The 24,148-nt window shown below is 37.3% G+C and overlaps 1 protein-coding gene across 1 annotated transcript; it reads left to right on the top strand.

Moving 5' to 3' along the window:
* The first annotated feature begins 61 nt into the window (after positions 1 to 61).
* Positions 62 to 23,538, top strand: ZC3H15 (zinc finger CCCH-type containing 15). Its single transcript, XM_050751767.1, has 10 exons — positions 62 to 367; positions 8,755 to 8,856; positions 14,032 to 14,143; positions 15,106 to 15,258; positions 16,351 to 16,442; positions 18,215 to 18,397; positions 19,636 to 19,782; positions 19,926 to 20,027; positions 20,906 to 21,029; positions 22,719 to 23,538. The coding sequence occupies exons 1-10, from the start codon at positions 293 to 295 to the stop codon at positions 22,907 to 22,909; spliced, it is 1,281 nt and encodes a 426-aa protein (XP_050607724.1). The 5' UTR covers positions 62 to 292; the 3' UTR covers positions 22,910 to 23,538.
* The last annotated feature ends 610 nt before the right edge of the window (positions 23,539 to 24,148 follow it).

The following is a 24,148-nucleotide window of genomic DNA, read 5'->3' as shown; positions in this document are numbered from 1 at the left end:
GCGACCTCACGTGTGACGCGTAGTCATTTTCCCACGTCCCGTCCCTGCCCCCTCCTTGTCGGACTCAGTGGATGCGCACGCGCAGCTCCGCTTCCGGGAGCCGCTCCTCGCTACCCACTATGCTCTGCGACATCGACCTGTCGCAAAGGCCGCGTTTGCGGGGCGAATGAGCGACTCGCTTTCCGTGCGGTGCGGCGAGTGAGGTCCCCGTCCTCCTCCTCCTGCCGCAGGGCCAGAACCCCTGACAGTATTCAGCTGCGCTTAAGTCTGGCCGGTGTCATCTGTCTCCGCAATGCCCCCGAAGAAACAGGCTCAGGCCGGGGGCAGCAAAAAGGCGGAGCAAAAAAAGAAGGAGAAGATTATCGAAGTGAGTACCCACCCCTCCCCCACTCGTGCCGCGAGCCCTCCGGAAAGCCACTTCCCCGCTCCGGGCTTCCCTGGGAGCCGGCTCTCTTCCTCGGGCCACGTGTTCCTCCCTTAAGGTTTGTGTGGCCCACTGTCCCTTCTCCAGCCCCTGATGACGCTAGCTGTCTCTCATTACTATAGTGACGCTGCTGGCGCCCCCGCACCTGGACTTTGCCTCTCCGCCCACACGCCCGTGTTCACCCACCCATGCACCCGGGTGCTAAATGACCCCTCGGGACTGCCACAGGGTTTTATCCTTCGCTAGTCCTCTCAGAATTGAGGAGATTTTCCAGGGTTGTGTGTGAAGAAATTCGCTGAACGGTCTTGGGCCAGCGTCTTTCTGGAAGACCGACTCATGACTAGTCTTTGTGTTCCTTATTTCTTTACCCGTCACCCGGGGGTGGTACTGTGCTTTCGAACCAACAAATTACTACTTGATGGCTTTTTCGATCCACCTCTGAACTGTTTGAAGTCCCATAAAGAATAGAAGGACTTTCCATCACAACCCAGTGTCTTGAACGCAGCGCTTGATACTTGTATTCTGAAGTGGATTAAATAGAATAACGCCTTGAAAGAGATTAGGTTTCAGTGTCACTAATTGTGTGACACTGTTTGAGATATATGTATGTGTGTGTGTATATATACGTATATACGTATACGTGTGTGTGTGTATATATATATTCGTTTAACATATTGAGCCTGTAGCCCTTTGGTGGCCAAGGAACCCTATTGACGTTCTTACATGTTCTGTACTTGTTTTCCAACAACTGGATTGTGAGTTTCCTTAAAAGATGAACCATATTTGACATTACATAAACATACCATACAGACCCCAACGAGGTATTTCTTCCCTCTATTTCTGCTATTAACCCTCCTCATAATTAAATAGGACCTCTTGTACTTTGAATATAATTAGAAAAAGCTATGACCATTTCACCGCATAAAGTGTAAAGTCAGCTCATTGGATTTAAGAAAATGCTTAAGAATTTTGGTATCCTTGGCCAAGTTCAACTTTGAAGCAGAACTGGTATTCTTATTGCTAATTTGTACAGTTTAAAACTGTCATGAAGTACTATAGCCAGACCCTTACAAACAAAATATTACCTTCACATCTGTGTTTTCTATTACCTTATTTGAACAACCTGGATTTGTGGCACTTAGGTAAATTTCAGGGGTTTCTGATCGGATGGCATTCACTTTTATGAAAACCAAGTACCCTTTAGGGATGTTATTTTCCTTGAGTTTGGACCATGGTACAAAGTAAGACTTCCATTGAAATTAAATGTTATGTAACAATTTAGACAATTTAAATTATACTTTATGCATTGTAGGGCTTTCTCTATATCTAGTTGTTTTATTTTTAATTAGTAGAACTAGTATTTTTATTTTAAGGAATTACGTGTGAAAGTTGTTTATAGTATCCATCAACTTTTAAAATGATGCTTTTGTTATGATTCTAGTCATCTTGTGACAGTTATTTTTTAGGTAAAGAGAAAGCAATTTTAGTTTCAATAATGAAGATATTGCCAAAGAGAAATGCAAAATAAGACAACTGCACTTTTTAACTAAAAATATCCTAACAAAGTGGTGAAATTAAGCCTGATTCTGTGTTTTCCACATTTAATATAATGTTTTTTTAATTTATTTTTTGTTGAGGTATAACTTATGTAAAATAAAATGTATAGGTTCTAGATGTGTAGTTCTATGTGTTTGAGGAATTTATTCACCCAGGTAACTGCCACCCTAATTAAGACTTGAGACATTTCCATCACCCCACTAAATTTGTTTTGTGCTTCTATTTAATTCTTTCCACTCGTGCAGCCACTAATTTTTTTGACAGGATAGGTTAGTTTTTACCACTCTAGGAATTCATATGAATTACACAGTAGGTAGCCTTTGTGTCCTTCTTTTTGCTTTCACACCACGCAGCGTTTCTGAGATCTATCCATGTTGTGTATACTTCTAGTATGTTCCTTATTGCTGGAAAGTATTCTCTTGTATGAGAATCATTACAATATTTCACCTTTTGTGTTTAGTGTCTCTCTCTACTTGGAAGAGCCAAAAGATACTATAATTGACGCTTGAAGAACAAACTTAGGATTTCAAATTGGGTTAGAGGCAGTGTTGGTTAAAATCTTGGCAGCCAGAATGAATTATTTTGTGGCTAATGGAGTCATCTGTAGGGACCTCAACCTTGGGGCATATGCTGAGTTGGCATGAGAGTGTCCAATCATCTGTATACATTAGAGCTACAGGATAGGCATCATTAGGAGATTCGGGTGCTGTGCCTGTATTTCTCTTGGAAGGACTGGTCTTGACTACACCCTCAGGTAATTGCAATTGTTGAGCTTCTTGCTTTTGCTGAATATGCTTGCATTTTGCTTTCTTGTGTTTTGTACTATCATTCTTTAACCTAACCTGCAGTACCGTTGGACGTATGTCTTTGAGGCGATTTCTTTCTGAAGACTGAGATTTGGGTGTGGGTTCTTAGTGAACAAGATGTTCAGATCTTCTGTTTGTTTCTCAGTGATCATAGTTTGTTTCCTTTGAAATGTGTCTGCTTGCCTTTAAGAAGGTCCTCCTAGCCTGACATCTTGTAATCTAGATGTTCTTTTATGTCCCGGTCCAGGGACCTGATGAGCTTTTTCAAAAAATATTGCAATAAAGTTTTTCAGACTCATGTGCAACATTAATATTTGCTACTACTGGAGAGGTACAACAATATTTTGAATTGTAGTGTTAAGTTACAGCATTTGTGAAATTAGATTTATAGAGACTATTCTGTTAATCCAGCCTGGTTAGGAAATGTTGTAGTCTGCTTCATTAGACAGGCAACTTTTTTTTTTAAACTTCCCTAAAAGCCTAGCACGTCTCAGTGACTATTCCAAGAAGATAATTGATCTCTGTGGCTGTTATAATTTTGGAGGGGGAAATACTACTTTTTTATAGTCTGTTTTGACATATAAAGACTGATACTTATTTCAGAATCTGGTTAACTTTGGGAGGTTTTATAGCTGTATGACCTGAAATTCTAAATTGCTCAAAATTAATAGTTAACTAAAACATGTATTTTTAAACAGCATTTTTCAATAGACTTGAAAATAATGGTTGCCCTACCTACCTCTTTCCTCTTCTGTACCTGTTCTGCTGCCACCTCTATGGACCCTCACTGTGGAAAAATCAACATGCAGGTTTTGGGAACACTAAGGAAGTAAAAAAGACATCAGATAGCACTAGCTTTGGAGTCAGAGACCTGGGTTTGAGTCCCATGTTTCAAATTACTAGCTCTATATTTTTCGACAAGTTACAAAATCTAACTGGACTGTAATTCTCATCTGCAAAATGCAGCTAGTTCCCGTGAGTTAAATGAGATAATACATGTAAAGTGCCTGCCATATGGTGTGTATATTCAGTAAATGGCAGCTATTCTTATTGCCTATTTTGATAGTGTATTCTAAATAAAAACTGGGGGAAATAATCAGACCGATCTGCACTGTTTATACAGTGCTTAGTTCTTGCCCATTTTTAAATACTGCCTCCATTTTTTTATTTGCCTCTTCAAATGCCCCAAAACTTTATGAATTCATTTGTATTATTAATGCTTTCCGAAATGAATATGTCAAACAAGATTATGGTTCTGTTAGAAATTAACACATTAGTCCAAAATGGCATATGCCATTTTCTTTCTTACAACTAAAATTTAGTGACAAATGGAGTCAGCATTGAGCAATAGAAAGTTTGAATATGGAAAGAGGGAAATAATCTTGGGCTTAGGGCAAGCAAATAAATGATACCCAGCTAAGAACTTGTATCAGCAAGGAAATAGTAATAGGGTCCTATAGAGACAGGATCCAAGTGTTGTGAAGGATGGAGCAAGAGAAATTGGTTGCCAGTGTAGAACAGCTGCCAACAGCCAAAATCAAATGTTGATTACTTGAAGGTGGATTAACCAGTTGTGTAATACGTATTGCATGGATGGACAACAAAAATACATTAGTGCATGTGGGAGAAAACTAACGAGATAAAACAGTGACAGCCTCTGCCTACCCGAATGTCCCAAGAGGTGGACTCCCATTATCTTGGAGCACTATTCAGTGTGGACCTGCCCTTCCGCTGCTTCCCTTTTCCAAACATCTTATTTAGGGAGTGGACGCTGGCCTGTAAAAGGAATGGGATTACTTAGAGATGGGAGGGGAGTTTTAAGAGAAGCCTGGAATTCACTGAGTGTTAAGGCTCTTGGAGCCTCAGGAAGTCGTCCTTTTCTTACTACCCACTTTCTAGACTCCTCTGTATTCATTTCCCAAGTTGTCTTCTGAAACACACATAAAACACAAAGTTCCTTTACTATCACGTTAACTTTTGAGACCTTATTAATCTAATGAGGACCATTGTTCCCCTAGTTTTATTTTAACTGTGGTTTGGGTTGACTGTAACCTTCTTTTTTTCTACCTTATAGTTCAGATTAATCTTTAGGTAAGGCTGTGTCCTAAACTCAGGAAGAAGCCTTTGAACTTCTCCAAATTGCAAATCATTCTGTTTTCAAGAGGTGCTATTGGTATCTCACATCTGCAGTGTGATATTTAGAAAGCTTATTGAGCACCAGCCAGCTCAATAACTTAACAAGGTGTCTCTGGGAAGTAGTTTATTAAAAACCGTAGAAAGAACAAGGAATTTGCTTGGAGTGAAATATACCTAGGTTCAAATATCATTTGTGACTTAATAGTTAACATTTACTGGGCCAGACAAGGTTCTCAGTGTTTGGGGAGAAGGAGAGAAGAGAAACAAGCCAACTACAAGTGATAAATATACTAGCTCCTTTGATTCTCTCAGTGGGATATGTATTATTACCCTTTTTACAGTTTTAAAAACATGCATAGAGATTAAATAACTTGCTCAAGTTTACTAACCTGGCGAGTAACTATGCCAGGGATTCTAACACAGGAAGTCTGCCTTTAGAGTCCGTGCTGTCCACCACTGTCTCTCTGAGGTAAATCTTTTAACTTGCACAACAACCCTAAGTGAGACTCACTTTACAAATAAGAAACTGTGGCAAAGAGGGTAATTTACCCAGCTCCGTTTGGGATTAAAATTTGGGCAGTCTGGTTCCAGAGTTTATACTTCTAAATCTTTGCACTATACAGCCAGCCCCTTATTAATGACTTAACTTCAAATGAATTTATGATTTCTGAGTTTCTGTGTATCATAGAATTGTTGAGAGGATTCAATAAAGTATATATTCAGGGGTTATGTTTAGTGAATGCTAGATGAATAAGTAGTCCCCTTTCTCTGTGGAAAAATGTTAATTTCTGAGCTCTAACTTAAAGGTGAACACAACTCACTTATTATCTCTTTAAACTGGTCATTTATGTGCCAGAGCAGTGTAATGAAACCTGAATTTTTTTTTCTTCTGGGATCTGGAGTTTATACACCTTTACCAGTAACTGCCATTGTGAGTACTTTCTTTTCTTACTGGCCAGGTCCCCTTAGGGGACTTTTTTCTTTCCTAAGTCTATCTGGCAGTATCTACTTTGCTATTTGGCCTTATTTATTCATTGTTTCTTCTCTGTTATTACAGGTGGAGCATGGGTTGAACCCGTTTATTTTCTCTGGCAGAGCACCTGTAGATGCTGTTTAATCCTGATCATATTTTTTTCTAGAGCCTCCTCTGCCTCCCGTGAGAGCTCACTTTTTGTAAAGGAAAAGTATGGCATTTTATACTTAGTTGCTGCACTGTGTTCATCTGTATATATCACATTATCTTGACCATCTTTCTTCAAATTGAATTGAGTGTTAAACTTTATAGAAACAAGGGAAGCCATCCGTAAAAGGCTCAGTGCAGAGACATCCAACTTGTTTGTGTGCATCCTACCTTTTTTCATACACATAGGCTGTAGAAAATTCATGTAGAATTTTGTATAATACCATGTTGGGATGTTAAATCATGAAACAAGCATTTAAGTAGAGGAAAGCAAAGTTTTGGTATATGGAGATAGATGTCATTAATAAAGCGATATTTCCCAATGAGAGAGAACCATTTAGAAGCAAAACCCTCTGTACTTTTTTGTTTTAAGACTATTGAAAGGTCTTTTACTGATTTTGAGGTTGCTATAAACATTATGTCATGTTGGATGTTTTTAAATACTAATTGTTTCAGTACTGTGGTTTTCTATTTCTAGCTTGTCCACGTGGTGGTATTTTGTTTCTATAATACTTTCTACTCATTATTACTTTTTCCTTTGCCTTAGAATTAATAGCAAAATAAAGGCTATAAAATGGCCACTTAATTTGTTTCATACTAAAAGGTCTCAGATTACTTTGAGAAGACCTTTTTGCCTCTTCTTCCTCTCTAAAACCACCCATAAACAAGAGAATGAGAAAGAAGTACACATTCTATTTTGAAATTAGAAGACATCTATAATCTTGAACCTCAACATATGAAGATTGGCAGTGGATGGATGAGTTGGTAACTGACTTAGAGCAGAGCGGTTATGTCTGAGTGCCTGTCTAGGAGTGTGCCAGTAAAAATCAAGTGCATTTCCTCTACAAAATTATGAAAAAAACCTCAGCAATGGGAAGCACTAGGTAATACAGAAGGCAAGAGGCTGAAAACTAGAAGTTAAAAGTGTTAGGAGTAATTAATAATTCTTACCTACTACAACTCAGCCAGGTGACCACCTCTGCAAGAAACAGGAGGTGTCTTCTTGGAGGTAGGGGGTGGCGGGGAACAGGCCTCTCTGCTTCCAAAACACTAAGCACAGAGGAGGTGGGATGTGAGCCTGAAAATGGAAGCTAGTAAATCTGTATGGTAAACTGAGACCCCTTCTACCTACTCTCTTCTCCTGTTTACAGTTAACTTACTACCCTCCCAGCTAGAGGATCTTTCTCCAGAGAATCAGAAAAGACCCAGAAAAAAAATATTTCACATATTAGCATTTGGTTATTTCTTGTCAGGCTTGTCACGCATTCACCTTAGGGAGAAGCTCACTAGTCAAGCCTGCTTTATGGGTTTCTTAGGGCTGCTGTAACATGACTGTAAACTGGGTCACTTAAAACAACAGAAATTTATTCTCTCGGAGATCTGGAGGCTAAAAGTCTGAAATTAGTGTCAGCAGGGCCATGCTCCCTCCCTCTGAAGACTCTAGGGAATAATTCTTCCTTGCCTTTTCCTAGTTTCTGGTGGCATCTGGCAATCCTTGGCCTTCTTTGGGTTATATAGCAGTGTCACTCCAGTCTGTCTGCCTCTGTCTTCACATTTCCTTCTCTTTGTGTCTGTGTGGTCCTTATTAAGGCACCAGTTACTGGATCTAGGTCCTACCTTAATCTAGTATGATGTCATCTTAATTCATCACGTCTGTGAAGACCTACGTCCAAATAAAGTCAAATTTAAGGTCAGGTGGACTTGAATTTTGGGGGACATTCCAAAATTCAGCCCACTACAGACCACTGCCCCCTTCCACACACACACTTACTCATACTTGTGCAATGGCTACTAAATGTTTTTGTACTGCATACTTATTTTTTTTTATATTTTTCTCCCCCCAACCCCATACTGCATACTAACTAAATATGAGTAGATAGCCAAGGATCACCATTAGTGCTTAGCACATAATGAGCATTCCATAAGTGATAGCTGCTGTTATATTGCATATTACCAAGTTATTGTATTAATACTCCAGATTTAAAGAAAATGTTGCTTTTAGTTTACATACTTTCAATATTTCTATCTTAGCAATAACTAGAAATGTATACATTTCCGTAGTTTGATTCAATTTATTAAATTTATTTTTGAGAGGATAACATTTATTAACTAAAAAACCAGTCCAGAACTGAGTGTATCTTCCTTTTCTTATGTAGTAGTCCCAAACATGTGTTCAGTATTGTATAGCCTCTCAAGATACTCTGAGTAAAAATGGATTCTGCTGCAAAGGAAGATTTGGAGGTGCTGCATATTATATTCCCTCTGATAAGGGCTGTAAGATACCTTGTGCTTAAGAATTAAGAATCCTTTTAATCAAGCGTTTTCCTAAATGTATTTAACTGTAGGACTTCTTATCCCGGTATAAGAACTTTGCACATCCCATAGAACTGATAATCCAAAACAGGCTTTAGAAAAAGCTTCATAGAATAACAGGTTTAGTGATGATAATAGTAAGTACATATTGAATTGTAAAGAATCTGGGTGATGATTAAACGTCATATATTGCCTTGACTTGATGTTCAGTGTTTTGCATGTTTTTATATTAGTAAAGAATAATTATCAATAAATAAAAGAATAATTTTTAGGTATCATTGGAGGAAATATATGGTAACATAAATTGCTAAGATATTTCTGTGCTCTTTCTCATGTAGGACAAAACTTTTGGTTTGAAGAATAAGAAAGGAGCAAAGCAACAGAAGTTTATTAAGGCTGTCACACATCAAGTTAAATTTGGTCAACAAAATCCACGTCAGGTAAGTAATTTAAATTTCCATATCTTTTTATGAATGTAATATTAATACAGCCTCTGTTTCAGATAAAATGTCTGGTATTATTATGTAATTGTATTTCAAAACAGAATCCTACTCGAAACGTTTTTGCATCTTGGCCTTCCTTACCAGCAGTACCTCTTGGATGTTGTCCAAGCCATTGTGATATAGCTCTCATTTATTCTAATAATGACTGCATGCCATTCTACAGTACAGGTGTGTTATATTCATCCATTTCACTATTCATAAGTGATCACTTTGTTTCCAGCTTTCTTTTTTTCTTTTTTTTTGAGACGGAGTCTCGCTCTGTCCCCCAGGCTGGAGTGCAGTGGCGAGATCTCGGCTCACTGCAAGCTCCGCCTCCCGGGTTCACGCCATTCTCCTGCCTCAGCCTCCCGAGTAGCTGGGACTACAGGCGCCCGCCACCGCGCCCGGCTAATTTTTTGTATTTTTAGTAGAGACGGGGTTTCACCGTGGTCTCGATCTCCTGACCTTGTGATCCGCCCGCCTCGGCCTCCCAAAGTGCTGGGATTACAGGCGTGAGCCACCGCGCCCGGCGTTTCCAGCTTTCTGATGCTAAGACCACCTCTAGAAGAAATACAGGAGTTCTTACGTGTGTTTGTGCTTTTATTTCTGTGGCATAAATTGTCTGGTAACAGACTCCAGATCAAGGGAAATGGATTTCTAATTTTAATATTATAAATTTGCCAGATCACTTTCCGTAGAGGCTGTAGTACTTCACATTTTCATTTGTAGTACATGAGCAATAGATACTAACGTTCTTTTTAATGTGTTCCAATCTGATAAGTATAAAGTGATACTTAGTGTTACATTGTTTCTCTCACTACTAGAGAGTGTCTTTTGTATACATGTTAGCTGTTTGAGTTTGCACTTCTGTGACTTGCCTATTGAAATTATTTGCTTTATTGGTTGTCTTTTTCTTGTCAATTTATGAGATACCTTTTGTCTGCATTGCAGATATTTGGTGATATTTCAGTTATGTTTTGCCATGCACCAATTTTTAACTTATATGTATTTATAGAGTTTAATATTGCCAGTTACATTGCTAGCTTTTTAAAAATATGGTTAAAAGGTCTCCCCTGCCACTGGATTCTGTGTGTTTTTCCTAGATCATTTCTAATTATTTTATTTTTATAGTCTATATTTTATCATATAAATTTATTTTATATATCTTAAAGTTCTCACTCTGTTGTCCAGGCAGGAATACAATGGTGTGATCTTGGCTCACTGTGGCCTCCGCCTCCTGGGTTCAAGCCATCCGCCCACCTCATCCTCCTAAGTAGCTGGGAACTACAGGCGCATGACACCACACCTAGCTAATTTTTGTGTTTTTTGTAGAGACGGGATTTCGCCGTGTCACCCAGGCTGGCCTCGCAACCTGCCTGCCTTGGCCTCCCAAAGTGCTGGGATTACAGATGTGAACCACCATGCCCAGACTAAGTTTGTTTTCTTTTAAATGAATAGCTGCTTACACCAGCATTATTTATCCCACTGAAATACCACTATTGACCTATAGTCATAGTCATACATTGTTTAGTGATGTGAATACAATCTGAGAAATGTGTTGTTAGGTGATTTAGTCATTGTGCAAATAATATATAGTGTACTTACACAAACCTAGATATTACAGCCTACTACACACCTAGGCTATATGATATAGCCTGTTGCTCCAGGGCTTCTAACTTATAAAACATGTCACCGTACTGAATACTGTAGGCAGTTGTAACACATTAGTAATGATTCGTGTATCTGAACATAGAAAGATAGAGTAAAAATATGGTATTATAACCTTACAGGATTACTGTCATATGTGGTCCATCATTGACCTAAACGTCATAATGCTGTACTTGACTGTACATTAAAGTCTCAAGGCAAGTCTTTTCCCCAAAATGGTATACCTTTTCTATTTTTCCTGTTTGTTCTTAGGCATTTGTTCTTTCATATGAATTTTAAAATGAGTTTATCCATTGGCAACTCGTTTGAAAAAAATGTAGCCCCTTTTTCTTCAGGTTCTTTAGACCTCTCACTTCTAAAGATTTCATAGACATGGATCTGTATTTTTTAAAGTACATTTTTTCCACCATTTCTATATCCTTTTCATTAACTTCTGGAAACACATTTTTGTAATGTAGGAGAGAAAAAAGAATTTCTCATGTGTTTACAGATTTTTTAAAAATCTGCTAATATGTATTTGTGAGATAAATAAATTTCTCTTGCTCATGCTGTCCACAAATCAGTGACCCAACACTTTCCTTTCACATCCATTTTCCCAGCTTGATTCTAGAATCTAAAACTATTGTTCTTCCAAACTGCTAACTTAATAGCCTGGTTTAATAAAAATTAACGCTTAGACCGTGGCTGTGTACAGTGGCTCCCGCCTGTAATCCCAGCACTTTGGGAGACCACGGCGGGCAGATCAGCTGAGAATTTGCAGTCAGATAGACTTGGGTGTGAATCTTCCTATCTTTTTTGTTACATGATCCTTAAATAGCAACCCTGGTCTTTATATGCATTGTGGAAGTGCAGTTATTCCTTTTTGGATTCTTCTGGTGGTTAAATAAGAAAATAATGTAAATTTTCTGGTGAATATAGATATCGATATGTAAGAAGAACTCACTTTCTTTACTTAGCCCCTTTTTCAATCCTGTTTCCTCTTCCCCAACTTTTTCTTCTAGTGGGAAGTGTTTTGAGTGGTAATACTAGAATTCATAAACCTGGGAAAGTTATTAAATTTGTGTGCTGGTAGTTAACTTTGATAGTATATTTAATATTATCGTTTTGATACTTGCGTGGATAACTGGACTTTTATCTGTGAACGCGGGGTACCTACCCATCATATATAACATCGGAAATGAGCAGTAGTGCCGCTCTTAGAGCTGGACAGGAGCTATCCTGGTCTAGGCCCTATGATATATGTGTCTTCTCCAGACCGCTGTCTCCCCTCAAGTAAGGAGTCACTGAAGCCAAGGAGGTGTACCTACCCAGATTTTGCAACACCTCTTCCTACAACAGTCTGACCCTGGTTTATCTGCCTACAAAGGCCTCTCCCCCATGCCCATCGCTGTCTAGGTACATTGTGCTACCAATATGTCTGAGGTAGCCAAAACAACAGCATATGCTAAGGGTTTGAACAGAGCCTGCATCCATACCCTTTCCTTCCTTCCTGCACCTTTACCTCTCCCTACACCCAAAGTGGAATGAACTGGGGTAGGAAGAGGAGAAAAAAGAGCCCCGGGCTGACTCTTGTGTTACTGCCGTGCTTCAGTGTGGAACTCCATGGAGTCTGAGCATTTTAAATTTCAACCTGTCCTTCCAGGTCATAAGGTATATTTGTGAAGTAGGATTACAGACCACATTTTATTCATCATGAACGTGATTTCTAATTTTAAATATTTAGATAAATGGCTTGTAGGCCTCCATTGTATTCTTGCTCTGGGCCCCACAAATGTTTGAGATGGGCCTGATGAGCAAAGGATACTTCTATTAAAAATAAAGCGACTTAAATTTTTTCCTTCAAAACATTTTTTCTGTTTAAACACATCCACCATATAGGGTCACATTCAGCATTTGGGATGCCTTTGACCTAATTATAGCATTTGGCCATTCCTTTCCTTAAATTTCCTCTTTCTTGAACATATTTTGTCCTGGTTTTCTATCTGCTTCTTTGATGTTTCTAGGTCTTTTTATTGGGCTTTTTAGGTTCTTTTGTCCCATTTCATGTTGATTTTCTTCAAGGAAGTGTCCTTTGCTCTTGCCACATTTTTATGCTGTCCTTGAGTAATATACCCAAAGTTTTAATTGTTATCTGTAAGCTGCTATTTCTAAAGTCTTTATCTCAAAGCAGACCCTCTGATTTCAGTGGAATCAATATGTGTGTCCCTCTGCCTTCAAAAGATCTCCGCCCAGATGCTCTGTAAGCATCTTGCATTCTGTATGTCTGCAACTAAGCTCATCTTCACCTCTTACCCTGAAACCTGTTCCTCCTGTATTCCCTGTCTTGTTTAACAGCACTAACCATATACATGATAATCCTAGATTCCTCCCCCTTTCTACTTCATGTTCAGTCACAGTCCTATCAGCTCTGTCTCCTTTTCTCCATCCTCACCAGTAATGCTCATTTTAAGCTCTTGTGTTTTCTTGTGTGCAGCAGTTGCAATAGGCTCTTGCGTTTATTCTTGGATTCCCAGTCTATCCTCCACAAAACTTGCTCTCTTGATATTTTATAAAATGTGACCTGATCTTGTTACTGGCTTACTTTAAACAGTTGAGTGGAACTCTGTTCAATCTACTGATACAATCTAAGCATCTCATTGATGTTTTTCATACTTTGCCCCTCTAGTCCCTGTAACTTTGCATTGGCTGGCCCTTTCTGTATTTCTTTCCTTGCCCATCAAGAAGAATTCATTTATAAGGTTATTGGCTCAATTTTATTTTCTCAGGTATATGGGCATTCTTTGTTCCCAGAGCACTATATATTATGTTACAGTTGTTGACATGTCTGTCATCCTGCTAGTTTCTGAGCTTCTTTAAATAAGCATCTTTGTCTTTTCATTGTATTCTCTGTCATCTAACATAGGACCTGACATATAAATGTTTGGATGAATCCTCTAATCATATTAGGTATGTAAATCGTGTGCCTGGAACTATATTATATGTCATGTTTTGTTTTGAGTTGTTTTGTTTAATATCCTACATTGACCTAACCCAGTGTTTTTCCATGAGGGCACTATATAAGTTTTTGGGGTGGTATAATTCATTATCATGTGGGACTGTACATTTCAGGATGTTTGTTTCTCTGATCTTCAAAATGAACCTGTACATTTCTGGGGAGTGGGCTGTTTTCACAGAAGAATATTGCAGGTGAAAAGTATTTGCTAAAAATGCTGGGCATGTAGTAAATGCTTAATAAATGCTTGTTGCTGTAAGCTTTTGCTTTTAACTAGGCATGGTACCATCATTACAATTTTGTTTAATAGTTTAACCACAACATTGAATAGACACTGTAAGGCCATTATAACACTGTTATTAAAAGGTAAGGACTATAAATATGCAAGTGTCTTGTTATATTAATGCTAACTGTGCAGTAAAAACAATTTTGTAAACAATCAAATTTACATTTTAAACCTGGGAATATTATAGGTAGCACAGAGTGAAGCTGAAAAGAAATTGAAGAAGGATGACAAGAAGAAAGAATTGCAGGAGCTAAATGAGCTGTTCAAACCTGTAGTTGCTGCTCAAAAAATAAGTAAAGGTAAAATTTAAATTTCAGAAGTGTGTTTTTTATCAAATGTGGTTTATGCTAAAAACTGTTTATTTTGATGTTATTTTCTTTAGATAATAAGACAGTTGTGTCTGCAATGAAAATGTTAGTCCCTTCATCAAAATTACCTATGTCAGTGGGTTGCTTATGGTTCCTCTGTATATGTTCACATCAGTGTCATTGTACAGCTGAACTGCAGCCATGCGCCCCACACTTAAGGCAAAATTAGTAATTTAACAGACTGCTAATTGATTTATAACATTCAGTCTTTGGTAGTAGCCAAGGCAAAGCCATAGTTGAATAAACTGTATTTCTCAAGTTTTTGGCACTGTTCTGCCATGTATGTTCATTCCTTTTTTGCCTCTTTTTTTTGAAATGGAGTCTTGCTCTGTCATCAGGCTGGAGTGCGATGGCACCATCTCGGTTCACTGCAACCTCCGACTCTCTGGTTCAAGCTATTCTCCTGCCTCAGCCTCCCGAGTAGCTGGGATTACAGGCACACACTAACATGCCCAGCTAGTTTTTGTATTTTTAGTAGAGAAGGGGTTTCATCATGTTGGCCAGGATGGTCTCGATTTCCTGACCTCATGATCTATCTGCCTCGGCCTCCCAAAGTGCTGGAATTACAGGCGCGAGCCACCATGCCTGGCCTCCTGTTTTGCCTCTTGCCCTATTGACATCAACTAGACAAAGCCTGTGGAATATTCTATGTTCTTGTTTGGTTTCCCACTCTCTGCCACCTTTTATAGTCAGAATAAAAGAAACAAAAGTAGACATAAAATGCTACAAAAAGAACTTTAAAGAAATGTCTTGCTAATCACCCATAAGTGCCATTTTCCTTTCACATCAGTGAATGGAAAATAAGCTAACCAAAATTAATCATATTTCAGGTAGAATCCATATTTTACAGTCTGGCAGGTTATAATACAAATACCATATACCATTTGACATAGGTGCAGATCCCAAGTCTGTGGTATGTGCATTCTTCAAGCAAGGACAGTGTACTAAAGGAGATAAGTGTAAGTTCTCTCATGACTTGACTCTGGAGAGAAAATGTGAAAAGCGAAGTGTTTACATTGATGCAAGAGATGAAGAACTTGAAAAAGGTAATTTTTTTAAAACATTATCTTAGAAATAAATGTTTAATACTTTTGGTTTGTTACTAAGATATTTATTAAATGAAGAACATTTCAATCTTAATAGACTGTGTTTATAAAGAATAATTAATTGGGTTTATTATGTTTTATAAAATCTGAAAATTACCATAATATACCCTTTAAGTAAATGAAGATACTTTAAAAAACAGTGATTTATTTTGGATTTGTCTGTCACTCTTTCCTTCAGTACTACCTTCTCAGTTTGTCCAAAGTACTTAGGAAGCTTTGGTGAATAATTTTTTTTTTTTTTTTTTTTTGGTGGTTGTTGTTGAGATGGAGTCTTGGCTCTGTCGCCCAAACTGGAGTGCAGTGGCATGATCTCAGCTCACTGCAGCCTCCATCTCCCAGGTTCAAGCAATTCTTCTGCCTCAGCCTCCCGAGTAGCTGGGTCTACAGGTCCACGCCTCCACACCCAACTAATTTTTATATTTCTAGTAGAGATGGGGTTTCATCATGTTGGCCAGGATGGTCTTGATCTCCTGACCTCATGATCCACCCACCCTGGCCTCTCAAAGTGCTGGGATTATAGGTGTGAGCCACTGTTCTGGCCTTGGTGAATAATCTTAAACTATTCATTTCTGCCTTTGGTGTTTTAAGAAAACCATGAGGCCAGGAGCAGCAACTCATACCTATAATCCCTGCACTTTGGGAGGCCAAGGCAGCAAGAATCACTTGAGCCCAAGTGTTCAAGACCAGCATAGGCAACATAATGAGACCCCATCTCTACAAAAAAAAATAGAAAAATTAGCCAGGCATTGTGGTGCATACCTCTAGTCCCAGCTACTTGGGAGGCTGAGGCAGGAGGACTTGATCGAGCTCAATCAATCGAGGCTGATTGAGGGAGGTCAAGGCTTCAGTAGACTATCATCATGCCATCACACTCCTTCCTAAGCAACAGTGAGAACCTGTCTCAACAAAAATAAAAGAAAAAGAAAAATGTTAAGCCATGAGTCTTATAACACATCATTCATGTCTAAGGAGATACGTGTTGTGGGAGTAGTAGATAAAATTACAGTATTTAATCTTCATTTCTTTATTTAGATACTATGGATAATTGGGATGAGAAAAAGCTGGAAGAAGTAGTGAACAAGAAGCACGGTGAGGCGGAAAAGAAAAAACCAAAAACTCAAATAGTATGTCCTTTTCTTGAATTGAGTTGCTGTGATATTTATCATTAGGGAGAATTATGTGGCAAGGTATTTGCTGCTATTTTCTATTAGATTATTCTGTAAGTTATTGGAAATTTTGATTTCATCAAGATAAGGTACATGAAGCTTTATTTTTGGAGTTTACAAGTTAGATTTTGTAGATTCTTGTTCAGAAATAGCTGAACAAGAATAAAAACTATGTTACTGAAGTCCTTTAAATGCCTTTTTTATTTTTATTTATTTTTTTTTTTTGAGACAAGAGTCTTGCTTTGTCGCCCAGGCTGGAGTGCAGTGGTGCTATCTCAGCTCACTGCAAGCTCCGCCTCCCAGGTTCACGCCATTCTCCTGCCTTAGCCTCCGAAGTAGCTGGGACTGCAGGCGCCTGCCACCACGCCTGGCTAATTTTTTCTATTTTTTTAGTAGAGACGGGGTTTCACAGTGTTAACCAGGATGGTCTCGATCTCCTGACCTCGTGATCCACCCACCTCGGCCTCCCAGAGTGCTGGGATTACAGGCGTGAGCCACTGCGCCCGGCCTTAAATGCCATTTTCTGAGGTGAACTTTCTCAAATATGGATAAACAAAATTACATACCCAGACAAAAATCCCTATTTTTTTTGCATAGAGTGGAAGGAGGCCTGTTAAACTAACCCACTTAATAATTTATTTAGTTTCAATAGACATAAATTTTTTAATTTTAAGGTTTAAAATATTACTACATATCAATTCCAGAATGAATTTTTGGTAGGTAGTGGCTCTAATTCCAGGAAATATACCATTAAAAATTGGTTCTTTATATCTCAAACTTTGCATTTATGTCTATATTTATAGTGTAGTTACAGTGAAAAGTCTTGCTGTGCTAGAAAAATTCTAAATACTACATTAATACACATCTGTTATGTTTGTTTTAGGGGGCGGATACTGTTTGTTAATTTTCTCTTACTTGCAAAGCTTATTACTTGAGGCTTAAATACAATTGTATCTTCCATCCATGTTGTGAAGGGTGACTCTCTCGTGTTCCTTTCGTACCTTGCTCCTGTATACTGCTTGTGATTCGTTTTTATTTAGGAAAGATCAAACCAAAGAAAATTATTTATTCGATTTATTTGTTTTTTATTTTATTTTTGAGACAGAGTTTGGCTCTTGTTGCCCAAGCTGGAGTGCAATGGCACGATCTTAGCTCACTGCAACCTCTGCTTCCTGGGTTCAAGAGATTCTCCTGCGTCAGCCTCCCAAGTAGCTGGGATTACAGGCATGTGCCACTATGCCCAGCTAATTTTTTGTATTTTTAGTAGGAGTTTCACCATGTTAGCCAGGCTGGTCTTGAACTCCTGACCTCAGTAGGTGATCCACCTGCCTCAGCCTGCCAAAGTGCTAGGATTATAGGTGTGAGCCGCCATGCCCAGCCTGATTTTATTTTTTTATAGCCAATTGTATATTCTGATTTGGGGGTGTATATTTGCAAAGGGTAACTGAAACAAGTCATTTTTGTATGATTTAGAATTTAGAACAAATGAAAATTTTTTATAGATTCCCCTTTAAGGGAACTTGTCATTGTTTTAGGTATTTTAAGATAAACATATGTTGCATTTCTGCAGAGAATAGAAGCTAGACAGAGCACCCTTATGTACAGAAATGAATAGAATGTACTTGTGTAATAGAACATACTTGTGTCTATACTTGTTCCATATACTTAGGCATTTACCTTGGAAATGGCTTACACTGAGCCACCGCTTGTGAATAATATTGTCTCTATAGGTGTGCAAGCATTTCCTTGAAGCTATTGAAAACAACAAGTATGGCTGGTTTTGGGTATGCCCTGGAGGGGGTGATATTTGCATGTATCGTCATGCACTTCCTCCTGGATTTGTGTTGAAAAAAGATAAAAAGAAAGAAGAGAAAGAAGATGAAATTTCATTAGAAGATCTAATTGAGAGAGAGGTAACTAGTATCCTTTTCCTACCATAAAAACTGAAAGCAGTATCTATTGTGAAATTCTAATACTTACCACTTGGGGGCAATAGCCTTTTATGAAAGGAAAAAATAAATATATATTGAGATCTATTTCCAAAATTGCCCTACTTTAATTATTCTTGTATATGTAAAGTGTTAACCTAGCCATAAACATGAGCCAATCATGACATTAATTTTAGGGTTGTGAAACAATTTTTTAAGTACTAGCTACTGGCTTATCAAATTGTTTCTCTGAGATTGAGTTACTAAAAATGCTTAGTTCTCAGATTGATTGAATTTTTGTAGTTTTAGATTTTTTGCCCTGTTGTCTTTTGTTTTTCACTGGTATTTCAGTTATTAGCATATGTATGGAAGAAGACAACACTCTAGTTTTTAAATTACATGTTTTATCAGCTCTGGACTCAAAACACTCACTCTGCTTATAGAAGGGAATAAGTCTGAAGAGGATATTCAGCACTTGTCTTTGGCTCAGTACAAAACACAGTTTTCATTCTATGAAAATTTTGAGATTATTAGAAACATTAGATTTAGGGTTGCATATTAAAAACTGTATCCATTTTGCCTTATTATTTAGTGTCTCAGTCACGATATAACGTACTATAATAGAAAATATAGACTTCAGAGTGAGGTATATTTGAGATGGTTTGTGTACTGGTTCTCACACTTGTTAGCTATTCATCTTTTGTAAATTCCCCATTACCCTTTGTTCACTTATTTTTGGGAATCCGTGCATTAGCATGTATAAAGCATTTAATACCTGGCAGGTGTTCAGCAAATTATTTGTTCTATATATTTATTATTTGATTATTGGCCCTGAGAAGCAGGTGTTTTTTTGTTTGTTTAGTTTTATTTCTCATCTCCTCAGAAACACAAGTGAAACTTGGATATTGTTATAGTGCTTTTTATATTTATTATTTTCAGCAATTGATTCATGTTAAAACAATTTCTTATGACAAGTAAGTTTTACTCATCTTCAATGTTGAGAAGAAAGCTAGCTCAGAATAGTATATTTTTAGTGTTTGTATCTCTGGATACTCATTTTGCTCATTGCCATGTAAAGTAAAAATATACATATATCAGCTTATTCAAATGTAATATATTCAGGATAGTCATAGGCAAGGAATTAATCACATTAAGAGAAACTGCACTAAGCACTATTTGAGGTGAATTCTGTGGGAAAAAAAATTAACTCTTTATTGTTGCAGCGTTCTGCCCTAGGTCCAAATGTTACCAAAATCACTCTAGAATCTTTTCTTGCCTGGAAGAAAAGGAAAAGACAAGAAAAGATTGATAAACTTGAACAAGATATGGAAAGAAGGAAAGCTGACTTCAAAGCAGGGAAAGCACTAGTGGTATGTCTCTGACTCACCCAAACTGATTCTTTATTCTTCCATTTTTAATTTTCTGTGTCATGCAAGATTTTGTCCCTATTTCATCAATGACAAGGAATGTTTAGATTTTTGACCTGAGTTGATATATTTGTGTGTCTGAATAGATCAGTGGTCGTGAAGTGTTTGAATTTCGTCCTGAACTTGTCAATGATGATGATGAGGAAGCAGATGATACCCGCTACACCCAGGGAACAGGTGGTGATGAGGTAAGAGGAAGTTTTGTGCCTCATCTCCTTATGTTAATTGAAAGAAACAATAAATAATATCGCAACATGGTTAAGAGCCACCAACATCAGAGCCACGGTACCTGGGTTCAAATCCTTACTCCAACCATGGGAAATTACTCTAGGCCTCCACCCTCATCTGTAATATGGACATAGTGATTATCTCTACATCATAGGGAGTTTGTGAGAATTAAATGAGTTCATGAATTAGTTGTTCTTTATACAGCTTAGAATAGTGCCTAGTAGGTGGTTGAGTGCTATATGTATTACCTGTAAAAAGTATGTTTTGTCCTCCCTCTAAAAGAAAAAGAGTAATTTTTGTTTAATATTTTATGTTTAAAGTTATGGGACAAGTGCACTAATTTAAAACTACAGTGTAGGGAGCATGAGACAATAGCACAGTCATTTGGTTGTTGACAGATTTAGTAATAACAGATAAGTTACTATTCATTTTTTGTGTACTTACAAAATTCTGGCCTCTGGGTTGAAAGAAAAAAATCGTACTCTATATATAAAAATGTGATGGCAGAGGAAGAAGGTTCATATACCACCTTGCTATTCTTTTTAAAAGAAACTTAGGAAAAATAATTTTGACAATGGATCTTTTGTTTTTGTTTTTTATAGAGACGAGGTCTGGCTTTGTTGCCCAGGCTGGTCTCAAACTCCTAAGCCCAGGTGATCCTCCAGCTTGACCTCCCAAAGTGTTGGGATTACGGTTGTGAGCGTCCACACCTGGCCAGTAATTGGTCTTTTTTTTTCCACTTGGATCAGTGATAATTTTGGCTAATTAAGATAAATGTCAGGAGTAAAAGAAAACTGTTCTTATTTGTAACAACTTTCTTTTCTATATGTTGTTAAAGGTTGATGATTCAGTGAGTGTAAATGACATAGATTTAAGCCTGTACATCCCAAGAGATGTAGATGAAACAGGTATTACTGTAGCCAGTCTTGAAAGATTCAGCACATATACTTCAGATAAAGATGGTAAGTATGCTAACTTTTGCCTAATTTTAAGAACTAGGAAATTATCTATAGGGGGTTATACCAGACTTGGCAAACTTAGATGTGTGCAGGTACCAGACTGGTAACATAAATGTGTGGTTTGACCATATATAAAAAGAGTAATAAATAGTAAAAGGCCAGACATGAGCAGCTGGGTATATATTAAAATCATTAATGGAAACTAGAAGGAGACATAAATGAGCTTGGAGTTAAAGTCAGTAAGTTCACTTTGAGACCTCATGAGTTTGAGATTTTTTGATTATCAAAAGTGTACTGTCTGGGATATTGTATAGACATGAACACCCTGCAAAACATCAGTGTTTTGGGGTAGGTAAAAGAAGAAATACTAAGGAAAGACATTGAGAAGGTCAGAGAAAAATTAAGAAACAAGTTTCCAAAGAAGCAAGTAGGATGAAAAAGAATATAAATAAGTTATAGTTGTAATTGGTTATAGGAATAAGGTGCCAGTTTCATTGAGACTGCAGTGATAACAGTGAGAAGAAAAATGAATGCAGTCCTCTCTATCTTAATGTTTAGAGGGAAGACATGGTCATGGAAGGGCTTTTTAGGATATGGAAAACCTAAATGTATCTGTAGGTCAGAGGGAGAGGATCTGGTAAGGAGGAAAAGTTGCTAATAAAAGATCAGTTATAGAAGTAAGACATGAAAGTATAAATAATGAGTTAGGTATGAGAATGGAGGGAAGGCTATCTAGGATTGTTGGTATAATTTATGTCTAATTGTGCCTTGAGTTAGGTACTTAAAGAAAGGGGTAAAAGTTTGGGAGAAAATGGCAGAAGAAATGCCCATTAAGGCAAAAGCCGAGACAGAAAAGTCTGAACTTTATTTTTACAATAAAAGCACACAAACTATAACTTGAAAAACCAGCTTGCCCTCCCAAGATCTGAGAGTGTTAGCAAACCACTGTCTTGCCTGTATTCAGATTGACTTGCTCTTTGTAGAAGTAGGGGCTTTGGTGACAGTAGACACAACTGTAAATAATTCAGAGATTATAAAATTCCCAAGACTTTGTCTTCAGAGATGTTTGAAATAGCTAAAATCTAAATTAGGCTGTTAAAAAATGTCTGTGTAAATGTTGATGGCATTGAATAAGAAAAGGCAGCATTTTTTTCCTCTCAGTTATTTATAATCTATAAGGAAAAGTAGCTGTGTATAGCACTATGTTTTTTCTTAACAATTTGATTACATGATGAAGATTTTCTGGTGTCACAATCACAGCATTACAACAGCGTGATTTAAATACTATTGCAAAACCAAAAGCCAAGTAACTGCTTATATTACAAACACTTTTTTTGTTTCTATAACCATTTATTCAAATAAAATATTGTATGGAAATTGACTATTTAAAATCGAATTGCTAGGTTATGTCGGGAACACAGAGGTGTAGAAGATTGACCCTGTCTTTAAATGTATAAACCATTAAGTAGTCAAATGTCTACAGTGAAAAACAGTATTTTATACTAGGTATAGATAATTGGCACAAATAAGCTCAGAAAAGAATGATCAGTTCTTGCTGGAGTAATTCTAGGGAAATGGGTTTCATGGAGAAAAGGAAAAGAGGAAGTGTAGTATGAGTCTGTGTTGTCTATTGCTAATGTAGAATGTTATTTTCTGCTTCTATGCCTTACTGATTCCAGTTTTTATTTTTAGAAAACAAATTAAGTGAAGCTTCTGGAGGTAGGGCTGAAAATGGTGAAAGAAGTGACTTGGAAGAGGACAACGAAAGGGAGGGACCGGAAAATGGAGCCATTGATGCTGTTCCTGTTGATGAAAATCTTTTCACTGGAGAGGATTTGGATGAACTAGAAGAAGAATTAAATACACTTGATTTAGAAGAATGACATCAAACACGTCACTGAAAAAATTAAGTCAGCTCAGCATGAGTTGAAATTGACTACATTAATTTCTTTCCACCTAGAATCAACAGGATGTTTATTTCCTATGCTGATTCTGAAGGAGTTAACCTCCTGCGAAAAAGGAATATTGTCCCTACGTCTTCTCTTCTGACTTTGGCTACATCTCATAGTAAGTTCAGAGTAGTTCATGATAAATTGAAAATATAATGGTCATTGCAGAAAATGATTGATTGTTGTAACTGTCCACCCAAGTAAGAAGTGTATCTGCTTTTCCATCTTTGGTTTTCATTTCGGCATGTGCTATTACCAGAAACAACAAACTTACATTTAAAATACCCTTCATTTGACACAGTTTTTAATGAGTGATTTCATTTCCTTTGTATTTGTATGTTTAGAAGACTGCGTAAAATATCAACACTGTACTTCATAAAGGAAACTGCATATGCAGATTCAGTATTGTATATCTTTGGACAATTAGATGGACATTTAAAATGGAACTTCTTATATCTGACAGGATCAGCTACAATGCCCTGTGTTAAATTGTTTAAAAGTTTTCCCTTTTCTTTTTTGCCAATAAAATTGTAAATAAAGACCATCATACATTAAAATCCAAATATGGGCCTTTTCTTAAGTTTTTCTATGAAAAATTTAACATTTCTAGCTTGAGGATTTAAAATACCTGTTAATAGTATCACATAAGGCATTGTTTCTTAATATTTACTACAGAAGCATCTAGAGTACTTGACAGTACTACGATGAGTTTAATAACACAAATACTAAGCTTCCAAAAAGACTATAGGTGATGTTACATGAAAGAGTAACTTCGGAATTGATACAACATCAACCTAATTAAATATCACCTGCAGTTGAATCAAGTACTGCTTAAGAATCGTTGTTGAGATCCATGGTGTTAAAATAGTACATACTAATGTAAGTATAAACAAATTCACCAGAAAACTTTGGGCTGAGGGTCTTTGGCACTAAGATCCCCTGAAAAATTAGGGTGATAATACATTTAAAATAGACACAATTTGCTCATGACATATTTAATACTAGCTACACCTTTTTTATTGTTGTGTATTTTCAAATAATATGCTGCTTTTGTTATTTGCGAATATAAATGGATTTTAAGACAACTAAGATAACAGCACTAAAATGTCAGATGAGCTGGGCCCTAATCTCATTTCTGCCTTAGATAAATTATATGATTTTTAAATCTCTGAA

This window comes from Macaca thibetana, chromosome 12 (genome assembly GCF_024542745.1).
Source record: "Macaca thibetana thibetana isolate TM-01 chromosome 12, ASM2454274v1, whole genome shotgun sequence".
NCBI lineage: Eukaryota > Metazoa > Chordata > Mammalia > Primates > Cercopithecidae > Macaca > Macaca thibetana.
This window is presented reverse-complemented; position numbering and strand designations above follow the sequence as displayed.

Bases quoted from the DNA above. Each gene is read 5' to 3' on its own strand.
- ZC3H15 (XM_050751767.1), top strand. From the start codon at position 293: ATGCCCCCGAAGAAACAGGCTCAGGCCGGGGGCAGCAAAAAGGCGGAG. The intron at 16,443-18,214 runs GTATGTCCTTTT...TTGTCTCTATAG, and splicing joins AAAAACCAAAAACTCAAATA to GTGTGCAAGCATTTCCTTGA. The intron at 18,398-19,635 runs GTAACTAGTATC...TTATTGTTGCAG, and splicing joins AAGATCTAATTGAGAGAGAG to CGTTCTGCCCTAGGTCCAAA.